The sequence below is a fragment of the Lynx rufus genome, unplaced genomic scaffold (genome assembly GCF_022079265.1).
Source record: "Lynx rufus isolate CCGP_SWC_20201006 ecotype Redwood Valley unplaced genomic scaffold, mLynRuf1.p SCAF_10, whole genome shotgun sequence".
Lineage (NCBI taxonomy): Eukaryota > Metazoa > Chordata > Mammalia > Carnivora > Felidae > Lynx > Lynx rufus.
Genome location: NW_025814824.1, coordinates 44,047,432 through 44,059,940, shown reverse-complemented (window position 1 = coordinate 44,059,940; position 12,509 = coordinate 44,047,432). Strand labels below are relative to the sequence as shown.

The window sequence follows — 12,509 nt, the reverse complement described above, 5'->3', positions numbered from 1 at the left end:
ATTGGGTTCTATCTGCCCTGAACATGGAGCCTGCTTCAGATTCTCTCTCTTCTGCTCCCTCTGCCCCTCCTCCACTCACAATTGCTTGCTCTCTCAAAAAAAATACAATAAACAAAAATATGTTAAGGATTGTACGTGATGTGATTGTTTACAGCCAGAAAACTGAAGAAAATCTACAGACAAAAGAGAAGAATTCAATTAAGCTGCTGTGAGGCAGACTACTACATGAAAACCAACAGCATTTCTATACTGCAGCAACTAACAGAAAATGTAATTTAAAATACCATTTATAGTGGCAAGAAAAAACACACCGTACTTAGGAATTAATAAGTCTAACAAAAGGTGTGCATAGTCTTTATGGAGAAAACTGCCAAGTCTATTAAAAAAACATAAAAAGATCTATGTGGTATAATTCACAGTTGGCTGAGTGACCAACTTCAGCTCAGGTCATGATCTCACAGTTCATGAGTTCGAGCCCTGTTTCAGGCTTTGTGCTAATAGCTCAGAGCCTGGAGCCTGCTTCGGATTCTGTGTGTGTGTGTGTCTCTCTCTCTGCCCCTCCCCAACTTGTGCTCTGTCTCTCTCTCTCAAAAATAAACATTTAAAAAAAAATCGATTTCTCCGCAATAAAATAGATCCTTAAAAAATTCAAATCTTGACCACTAAGGAAACAGCCTAATATTATCCTATATTCTGACTAAAGTCATTTTTTAAAAGCTTACATAAGGATTTTGAATTAAAGCTAGAAAGCATATCATCTCTTGAGCCCTGAAAGCAGTGTTTATCCCTTTTTTTTCAAATCCATCTTTTCTGCCAACACTGTTTTCAAAATATTATAATGTTGAACATGTTCTTTTTCAAACTTTCCAGGATTCTGATACCTGCCTTCATTGAGAATCATTGTACTAAATATGAGAATTTATTATCAATCTTAAAAAATACCATGTTTCTAGATGTTTTCAAAGAGCTGCAACAACTACATATGGTGGGGGGTGGGGATATAAATGGGAGAGAATATAAAAAGAATCAACTTACACATATAACATGTTTGTATCCAAGTCAATGCAAACAACATCTTGTGGTGGGTCATGAAGATCAAAATACCTGGAGTCAACTCCAACTATAAATGGTAAAGGTGCACTAAGCACTGCCGCCAGTGACAGAGGACAAAGGGGAATGTACGGGCACTGCCACTGAAATGGAAAGATCATCTGGGAAAAAAGCGTTAAAAAATTAACCAAATTTGAAATTTGCAACAAAAGGTATGTAATTAACTAATATTACTGAAAGTGACCATTAAAAGCAGTACAGTCTAGTTTCTTTTATCTTACACTTCATTCCAAAAACCAAATGACTATAAAATATTACTAAGCAATACCATGAACCAATGTGATTAAATCCTCACACATGACAATTATCACAAGCACAATAAAAATGCTAACAGCTCTTTGCATGTTAATTCTTCTGATGCCATACAAAACCCACACCCAACATTTTTTTGGAAAAAGTCAAAACAGAGAGAGAAAACTGTCCCCAAAACTTATAAAACAAACCCATGATCTTTAACTCTTATGCATTTCATCCATCAACTAATTTTCAAAATAACCTTTGACTAAAATCCAACTAAAAGCTCCAAGGACTGAAAAAAATTAAATTGATTCTCTTGAAAATGGCAATAGTCAGCTGAAAATTTCAACAAAAAAATTTCCTACTCAAATAAACACAAAATGATTCAACTTTCATGAAGCTTGGCATCTTAAAAAAATACCAGTCAATATAAAACATATCTTAAGAATCTATCAGCTTTTTACAAAGCTATACTTTAATTGTATCATATGTGCTTTAAAAAAAAAGTTTCGATAAGTTAAAAAAAAGATTAAAATTTTAATTACCAGCTAATATGAAAATTCTAATCACTGATGATAAAATTTTTCCTCTACTATAAAAATCCTTGCTATATACCTTATCCACTTATCACTCACTCCAAAGAAATGCCTATAGCATTTATTACATCTGCCAGTTATTCCACATAGTTATTTAGAATTAGGATTTTATCTTCAACCATTTATTTACTTATCAAATATTCCAGCACTTAGTTTGAGCCAAGCACTGTTCTCGATGGGGCTAGAACAGTGAGTAAAACAAAGAGTGCTGCCCTCGTGAGGTTTATGGTGTAGAAAAAAAGTCAGCAAACTTTTTCTGTACAAGAAAGAAAGGAAATATTTTAGGCCTTGTGAGCCATATGGGCTCTCATAAATACTTAACTTTGTCTCCATGCATGAAAGCAGCCATGGGCATTGTGTAAATAAATGGCCTATGTTCTGGTAAAACTTTATTTACAAAGACAGGTTGCAAACAGGATTTGACCAGTGGGCCATAGTTTGCCACCACTTGGTCTAGCAGAAAGAGACAGAAAATCAACAGAGGACAAAATAAAAAAGTATATATATCCCATATCAGGAAGTGCTAAGTGCTATGGAAAAAGAAAAAGTAAAGCCAACTTAAGGGCATTAGAGTTCATAATAGGAAAGAGGAGAGTAGGTTATATCATTAAATAGGTCAAACAAGTTAGACCTTATTAAGAAAATGACAACTGAGCCTAAACCTGAAGAAGGTATGGGAGTCAGCCAATGGGACATCTAGGAGAAGGGTGCTTTCAAGAGAAGGAACAGCTAGAGCAAAGGCCTTAGGTTATGGGCCTGCCTAACATGCTTCAGGAGTAGCTACTTGCTCAAGCAGAGTAAGCAAGGGGGCAGAGTAGCAGGAAATGAGATCAGAGAGCAGCCAGAGAGAGCCACTCCCACAGGACCTTGCAAGGACTTCAGACACATTCAGTAAAAACATGTTCTATTCAAAAAAATAAATAAATAAAAAAACAAACAAACAAAAAAAAAACCAACATGTTCTATTCAACATATGTTACACCTGCAACTATGTAAAAAATTTTTAGGGATGCCTTGGTGGCTCAGTCGGTTAAGCGTCCGACTTTGGCTCAGGTCATGATTTCGTGGTCCGTGGGTTCGAGCCCCGCGTCGAGCTCTGTGCTGACAGCTCAGAGCCTGGAGCCTATGTCAGATTCTGTGTCTCCTTCTTTCTCTGACCCTCCCCTGTTCATGCTCTCTGTCTCAAAAATAAACATTAAAAAAAAATTTAAAAAAAAATTTTTACAACAAAACTATCTAACAGCAAATGTGACACCCTTGTATTCACCTTTGACCTTTTACAGCTAAATCATAAATAGGGGCATTTTTACAAATGGAGCTCCATTAATTCTTTGATATTCATTCTCCTTTTGAAGAATTTATCCTCTCATCACTCCTTTCCATTTTCTCTTTAATGGTTTTGCATGCATTTCAGGCAGTTCTCCAACATCACTTACACAAATTTCATGCAATCTTGCATTTTGCATTAGAATTCCAATTTCACATTACAATTTTTCCACCTGTTCTTGCACTATATTGCTGAAATCAATCAAGAGACTGGGCCACAAAGATTCTGACAAAGGAACGTAAATAAACACTAATGTTTTATGAGAAGCAGTGGGAACTTCATAAAACTGGTCAGTTTATTAACAAATATTTTCATGTTATAATGGCTTTTGCTTTCATATGCAACTGTGGAGGTTTGGAAAATTAATAGGCAATGAGGATATATGCCCCCTATAAACTATCTCACATGGTTACTATGTTTTTCAGTCCTAGTAGCATTTCTCTGACCAGATTAAGGTCTCAGAGACATACCTCATTTGCTGATTTAACAGGTGTTTATTGGATGCTTATTCCTTGTTATTTAGCTGTGGTAAGTGCTGAGGACACAAGGATAATAAAGAGACTAGGTATTTATTCCATGAGAGTTACATTCTTAAAATGGAAGACAGGACAGTCAACTATTTTAAATTAAATATGTAATGGAAAATAAATTTGGAGAAATGGAACACCCAAAATTCTACACTATGATCTATAAAGCCTATATGATCAGACCTTTAATTGTAATGGGAAGCCATCAAAACACAGAGGACTCAATTTAATTTTATTTATGTTTTACCTAATAGCTAAGCATTAGTACATTATCCTATTTCACAATCACTTAGAATTTCCTATGTTATTGGCTCACAGTGATTAAAAGTTAAAACTGAGAGTAATTAAATGTGCAATTCATTTGCATAATTTTGGGGCAGATGAAATTGATCACAGCCTCTCATTTAATACAATAAGCTTCATTCACAAGTTTACTATTCTATAATCATATAGATTCTCTGAACCACTCAAATATATGAAAAATCAGAAATTAAAATTTTGTCTCAAACAGAAATCACTTTCTTTATACTTACTATTTCTCTTTGCCGCTCTATTGTATTTATGTTAAACTTTTACTGGTAATTTCAAAGTTGCTTTCATTGAAGGAAATTTCCCTTTAGAGTAAAAATGTCCCACCAGTAATCCTGTACTATAAGGAAAATTCTATACTTACAGCTACAACAGCTTCAGCTACTCCAGTCAACACAGCTGGCCTAAGAGAATGTAGCAGAATCTTACTCTCAAGTAAAACAAAGAGCAGCAGTGTTGCACAATTCTCAGGACCCAGATTCATTAACAAGGTGCTAAAGTTGGCTCCACTAGGAGAAAAGAAAAAAAGATGAACTATTTTGCTAAAATATGTTAAGATTTGCTTATAAACTATTTCCTAAATATTAACAGACTGAGTGTCTAATGTTAATTTCAAGTCCTGATGTAGTTATCACTGAGAAGTAGCAAATTTATTGAGCTAGTCTAACAATGTTTCAGTCTCAACCTTTAGTAATGAGAAGAGAGTTTATCAGGGAAGATTTTCCCAAAGAACTACCATTTGGAGGTGCGGTTGGGGAGAAGCCAACACATGCAAAGGCAATGAGGCAAGAAAAAGCTACCGTGTCTGCAAAATTGAAATACACCTATTGTGACTAAAGCATAGTAGGGAAGGGTCAAAAGATTATGTCAAAATAGAAATGACACAAATTATATTTACATTCTCAAAAGAACACCTGGCTGCAGTGTGGATAAAGAAATGAAGGAAGAACAGAAGGATACCAGTTAAAAGGTTAATAATGAAGTTGTCCAGGTGAGAGATCATGCTATCCTGGACTTTTGATGCAGATAAACAGAACATAAGAGATTTGAGACATTTGGGGAGGATAAAATCAGTTCACTTTGAATATTTAGCTACAAACTGGATAGAGGGGATGGGGAAGAGGGAGGTATTTCCCACACCCAATCTTGCAACTCTCTTAAATATTCCATTTTTAAAATGGTAAATGGCCCACCATCCACCCAGCTATCAAAGAGAAATATGAAGGCTATACTAATGTAAAAGATAACACTTAACTTTATTAAAATATTTTCAAGCATTCTGCTCCAAGTGAATGAATATATCATTTTAGATACCATTAATAATTACCTTAATGGTAAAGGTGTAGAAACTGGCTGTGATAATATTAATGCATCATGGACTGAAAGCTTAAAAAAAAAAAAAAAAGATGAATTAATCAAGCCAATCTTGAAACCTAAATATTTACATCAGGTAAAACAGAAAATAGTTTAATAGGCAGACTGACATAGTTTTGGAAATGTAGTAAGCTATTAAACAATAGCTGTATTTACTCAGAGGTATTATTTTAGGTCTTTTAAATTAAATGGTTAATTCAACTGAACTTGGATTCAGTTAATTATTTATAATAGTTATCTTTAAATTATGGAATAATTGCTTTTTAAAAGCTTGAAGTTTATTTACTCTACAGACTGGTAAGCATTTGGCTTGATTACTATATATTAATACTTTCTGAACTGAAGTATATACTTGCTGAACTGAAGTACATTCAAGATCAACAATACTTGACTTAATGCCACCATATCACACATGAAGTTGATAACATCTTAGAAAAAATTTTACAACAGCTTGCCTCTACATATCAATGATACTCAAAGTGTCAGTCTGCAAACTGTTGTTGGCCCAGGAAAAGATAGTATATAAATGGAGAGCAAGCCATTTAGAAGCTTTTATGGCAATAAGACGCTGCTCCCACATCCAAGTACGTGATCAGAGGACTCATGTCTCTGGACAGGGTACAGACATGTTCATGTCTACACTGGTCTCACATGGTAAGGTGCAAATGGAACAAGCTGTATACTTATATAGGTCTGCCACTGATTGGAAATAAAAAGAAACTGGTCATTTAACATAGAAAATGTGAAGACCACTACAGACTATTTCACTTTTTCCCTCCAACCACAAATCACTTTAATTAATATTTATTAGTTGCTCTATTTTAATTACATTATTAAAATCAGCTACATAAATGGCATGCACAGGCCAATGGTGATAATGTCATGAATCAAAGACTATAATTATGCCAATTGTGTGCACCCAGATAAAATATAAAATACAGGAGATTCCAGGCCTTTATGAACACATGTTGCTCTGCCTCAAACTCAAGGGGCCACAGAATTGACTCTGCAATGACGAGAATGAACATAATGCAGATCTTCCTCCAATGGACTTGTTCTGATTACCTGTACAAGGATTCTTGGTCTTTGTGCTGAAGGAAAAGGGATGTTTTGCATGAAGTGTGAAATATGCCTGAAAAAAAAAGGTGAAATACAGATCATAATTACTTTTCTAAAATGCTTAGATTTTAACAAATTCTAAGTATATTAAATATATTATTAGATATATCATCCTAGATCTGACAAAGCCACTGACCTAAAACTTATGCTAAATAAATATCCTTAGCGCAAATAAATGTACTCATCCCACTAAACTTCTGAAATGTACAATGTATTTCCTGATTAAAAGTCCATATTAATATACCTTAATATTGCAAGGAAAATAAGAGTAACACAAATATACTTTTCATGAAAGAAGCTTATTTTTATTGTTCTGATACCAGTGCCAGTACGGTGAGCAATTGTGATACAATACAATTTAATCCTAATAAGTAATTAATATTAATTAAATAGTAATTTAATCAATATAGTTCTTTTACTATAACTGAGCAAACCACTTGCCTCTCTATTTCTCCACCTACAAATAATGCTTAAGTTTCTTCAAAGCTTTGAGCTCTTAGGAGCCACTAACATGCAACTGAGAAAAAAATATTGATCACATACCCTGATTTTATTTCCTCAAACTATTCATAGAACCTCAATTTTTCAAAAGGATGCTAACTTGTCCCTAACATTAAGTTTTATTTCAAACAATTTTAAGTTAATCTGAAAGCTAAAAGTTAAACCTAGAACTATGAACTATTAGTTTGGCATTCCAAGAGTACAGCATAAAAGCTGAACCCATATTTCTACACCAAATTGTGGTAAGTTTAAGCACAGTACTTTACTACTTTCTTAAGATGCTTTTTGAGCAGCATTATTTTAAAACCTATAGAGAACTGCCCTGCCCTTCTACTACCTAGTATCCTTCGCTGATATTCTTTCTGCTGTAATGTGAAATTTCTGAAATTGTATGAAAAATCCATGTTTATGCACACTATAATACATTTCCACCAACCTCTGAACATGCCCAGGTTTGTTAGGAGGATAAATAAAGCATTTACTACAATCAACAAAAGCCGTGTGCCACTAGAAGTCTGAAAAGATGTTTTTTTTAAAATAATCTCTACACTCAGTGTGGGTCTTGAACCCGTGACCCCCAGATCAAGAGTAGGATGCTCTACCAACTGAGCCAGTCAGGCGCCCCAAGATGTGGTTTTTAAAAGGCAGTGGCTCCACATATATTCTTCTTGCTTACAACAGATTTCCATGACAAAGGGAATTACAAATCAAGTGGAAAATAAGGACAGTGTCTCAATACTAAAACCCAAACCTCACTTCTGGCATCAATTAACTCACCCTTCTTAATTTCTTAATTTCTATATCAGTTTTGAGATGCTTTATAGTTAGAACCTGGAATGCCATTTATATGGTTGGGTGTGTGTGTGTGTGTGTGCGCGTGTGTGTGTGTGTGTGTCAATAGTTATTTTTCTCTTCGTTATTAGAGAATAAATAGGAAGAACACAGACAATACACTGTATAATGAGTTCCTCCTCAGCTGAATCTTCAAAAGATTATTATTTGATCATTCTAACTACCACTCCTCAGTTTTAAAATCAATGACTCAGGTGTAGAAGGGAACAAGTAAAAAGTAAGGTGACTGTGACTCTTCTTCCCTTTCAACTTTTTTGCTTAAGTCAGGTAAACAATGAAATGTACACATATACAACCAGCTTTTCTACCAGACATCTTTCTAATCATCATACATACTTTTCAATGGGAAGAGGATGTGGTCCAGACACAGAAAGTTTGTAGATAAACATGAGAAATTTTCTAAAAGCTTCAAAAAAAGGCCAGTGTGAGAGTAAACAAATGCATTTGTTTGAATTGATGGATTTGGAGACTACTTTTCTCTCCACGGGGGTCAAGAGGCCCAGCTGCATAAGCTGTTTCTCTGTCAGAAGTTCCCGAGAATAAGGTTCATAAAACTGGATGGCAGCTCCATATACCTACAGAGTAAAACAGAATTCCATTACAAGATTTGAGTTTGCTTTTAAAAATTTCTCTTTATCTCTCAATACAAAAGAAACACTAGTTTAGAGGGCATATGACAAATGATAAGAAAAATCTCAAATACTGCTGATGGGAATATAAAATGGCACAGCTGCTGTGGAAAACAGTTTGGTGACTTCTCCAAAATTTAAAAAAGAATTACCATATAATCCAGCAATTCAATTAGTAAGAATATACCCAAAAGAATTGAAAGCCAGGACTCAAACAGATACTTGCACACCAATGTTCATAGCAGCATTATTCACAATAGCCAAATGGTGAAAACAACCCACTGTCCACCAACAGATGAATGGATAAAACATGGTATATACACGTGATGGAATGTTATTCATCCTTAGAAAGGAATGAAATTCTGATACTGCAACATGGATGAACCTCAGAAATATTATACTAAGTGAAATAAGCCAGACACAAAAGGACAAATATTATATGATTCCATTTATATGAGCTACCTAAACCAGGCAAATTCATAGAAATTAGAGTAGAGATTACCAGGAATCAGGGGTAAAGGTGGAGGAAGCTGCTGTTTAAGGTAATGAAAAAGTTCTGGAAACAGTGATACTTTTCTTTTATAAATCTTATAACTATTTATTCAGTATATGTATAAATAGTCATGTATATGTGTATGTATATGTGTATACATATATGTATATATATGCATGCACACACACACACATATATATATATATATATATATATATACACATACAGACACACACACACATATATATACACGCACATCACTACACATACAGTGTGTGTGTACTGCATTAACCCTTATCTTTACAAATACAACACTCCCAGATACAATTATTTCAATGATCTCAGAGATTTTTTTTTTTAGGTTTATTTATTTATTTATTTAGAGAGAAAACAAATGGGGTAGGGGCAGAGAGAGAGGGAAAGAGAATTCCAAGAATTCTGACACAGAGCAGAGCCTGATGCAGGGCTGGAATCCATGAACTGTGAAATCGTGACCTCAGCCCAAATCAACAGTCAGATGCTTAACCAACCGAGCCACCCAGGAGCCCCAATGATCTCAGATTTTTTTTTTTTTTTTTTTACAAACAATATGACAAAGGCTTCTTAATGAGGCCTTGTTGTTTTCTACCAATCACAGTAAATTTATTTTTTTTAACATTTATTTATTATTATATTTAACGTTTCGTGAGACAGAGAGAGACAGAGCACGATCAGGGCAGGGTCAGAGGGAGAAGGAGACACAAAATCTAAAGCAGACTTCAGGATCCAAGCTGTCAGCACAAAGCCCGACACGGGGCTCAAACTCACAAACCGTGAGATCATGACCTGAGCTGAAGTTGGACACTTAATCCACAATGCCACCCAGGTGCCCTCAATCAAAGTAAATTTAATGACTCTTACGCATTTGAAGATCTTAAAATCTTCATTTGTATATATTGCTTTCAATGAGATAAACTGTAAATAATTATTAGCTAAAGACTTACCTTAGTTGTAAGCAACCCAGTTAATATAGTATTGGCATTCATTCAGTGCATATTTTACTTACATTCCAGACACTATGCTGGATACTTAAACTTCATTATTAATGCAGTGGTTTTAAACTTACAGCCTACAGATGTGTCCTGTTTGAGCCACAAGAGTCAGCTTTGGTTAGTTATACTTTTCAATAAACTATTTTATCAAATTTCCTGAGAGTTTTTAATGTTTACATTTCTACTATATTCATAGTTTTACTTTTTATTTCCTAATATTGTTTCTTGCCATCTTTTTATTTTAAATTATCATTTATGTCATTATTACTGCTTTATACATGTTTTGAATTATTGGTTATTAAAAATAAAGCATATGCATGTGTTTTGGAAATTATATACACTCACTTCCCTTGGGATATGCTCAGGAGTGTAACTGCTGAGCCACAGAGTTTTCTCTTCCGTGCTAATAATGCAGAAGTTCTTTATATACTCTGGGTATGAGACCGTTGTTGAATATATATATACACTGCATTATTTTCTCCCAGTCTGTGGCTGCATTTTCACCTTCTTAATGCTGTCTTTTTATGAAGAATTTTTTCTATTCCAGTGAGGTCCAATTATTCATCTTTTATGACTAGTACTTTTTTTTAGTATAACATACAATGTTATATTAGTTTCAGGTGTACAATAAAGTGATTCAGCAATTCCATATATTACTCAGTTGCTCATCAAGATAAGTGAACTCTTAATTTCCTTTACCTATTTCACCTATACTCCCACCCACCTCCACTCTGATAACCATCTGCTTGTTCTCTACAGATAAGAGTCTAGTTTTTTGGCTTGTCTCTTTTTTTCCCCCTTTGTTCACTTGTTTTGTTTTTTAAATTCCACATTATGAGTGAAATTATATGGTATTTGTTCTTTCTCTGACATATTTCGCTTAGCATTATACTCTAGATCCATCATGATCTAGATGCATCATGTTGTTGCAAATGGCAGGATTTCATTCTTTTTCTGGCTGGACAACATTGCACTGGTTTAACAACACACACATACCACTTCTTTATCCACTCATCTATCAAAGGACACTTGGGACTGCTTCAATAATTTAGCTGCTTAAATACTGCTGCAGTGAACACAGGGGTGCATACATCCCTTTGAATTAGTGTTTTCATACTCCTTAGGCAAAAACTCAGTAATGGGATTACTGGATTATAAGGTAATTCTATTTTTAATTTTCCAAGGAACCTCCATACTGTTTTCTACAGTGGCTGTACAGTGTACATTCCCACCAACAGTGCAAGAGAGGTCCTTTATCTCCACATCCTCACCAACACTTGTTGTTTCTTGTGTTTGATTTTAGCCATTCTGACAGATGTGAGATGAAATCCTGTGGTTCTGATTTGCATCTCTCTGATGAGTGATACTGAGCATCTTTTCATGTCCCTATTGGCCATCTGTATGTCTTCAGAGATATGTCTGTTCATGTCTTCTGCCTATTTTTAAATTGGATTATTTGTGGGGTTTTTTTTTGTTGTTTTTTGTTTGTTTTGTTTTTTTGCTGTTGAGTTGTGTAAGTTCTTTATATATTTTGGATACTAACACTTTAACAGATGTCATGTGCAAATATCTTCTCTCATTCAGTATGTTGTCTATCAGTTTTGTTGGTTGTTTCCTTTGAAACAATAAAAAACAAAAAGTTTTTATTCGGATGTAGTCCCAGTAGCTTATTTTTACTTTTGTTTCTCTTGTCTCAGGAGACCTATCTAGAAAGATGTTGCTATGGCCAATGTAAGAGAAATTATGCCTATGCTCTCTTCTAGGATCTTTATGGTTTCAGGTCTCACATTTAGGTCCTTAATCCATTTTGAGTTTATTTTCATGCATGGTTAAGAAAGTGATCTAGTTTCATTCTTTTGCATATACCTACAGTTTTCCCTACACTATTTGCTAAAGGGACTGTCTTTTTCCCATTGCATAGTTGTGCCTCCTTTGTCAAGGAATTGACCATACAGTCGTGGGTGTATTTCTGAGCTTTCTATGCTGTTCCATTGATCTGTGTGTCTGTTTTTGCATCAGTACCATACTCTTTTGATTACTACAGCTTTGTAGTATAACATGAAATCTGGAACTGTGATTATCTCCAACTTTATTTTTCTATTTCAAGATTGCTTTGGCTATTCAGGGTCTTTTATGGTTCCATACAAATGTGAGGCCTGTTTGTTCTAGTTCTGTGAAAAATTCTGTTGGTATATTGATAGGAATTGCATTAAACCTGTAGATTGTTTGGGGTAGTATGGACATTTTAACAAGATTTGTTCTGGGGCGCCTGGGTGGCTCCAGTCCGTTAAAGCATCCGACTCTTGCTATCAGCTCAAGTCATGATCTCAGTTTGGGGGATCAAACCCTGTGTCAGCACAGAGTCTGCCTGGGATTCTCTCTCTCTCTCTGCACATGTATGTGT

At 34.7% G+C, this 12,509-nt stretch overlaps 1 protein-coding gene across 1 annotated transcript in view; it reads right to left on the bottom strand.

Annotated features, from left to right (window-relative positions):
- Positions 1–12,509, bottom strand: part of DENND4C (DENN domain containing 4C) — a 123,102-nt gene that overhangs the window by 56,340 nt on the left and 54,253 nt on the right. The window contains exons 6-10 of the mRNA XM_047064862.1: positions 8,289–8,527; positions 6,546–6,612; positions 5,434–5,492; positions 4,471–4,615; positions 1,036–1,211 (exon numbers count right to left, since the gene is read on the bottom strand). Coding sequence (XP_046920818.1) covers positions 1,036–1,211; positions 4,471–4,615; positions 5,434–5,492; positions 6,546–6,612; positions 8,289–8,527 — 686 coding nt within the window. The remainder of the gene's footprint in view (positions 1–1,035; positions 1,212–4,470; positions 4,616–5,433; positions 5,493–6,545; positions 6,613–8,288; positions 8,528–12,509) is intronic.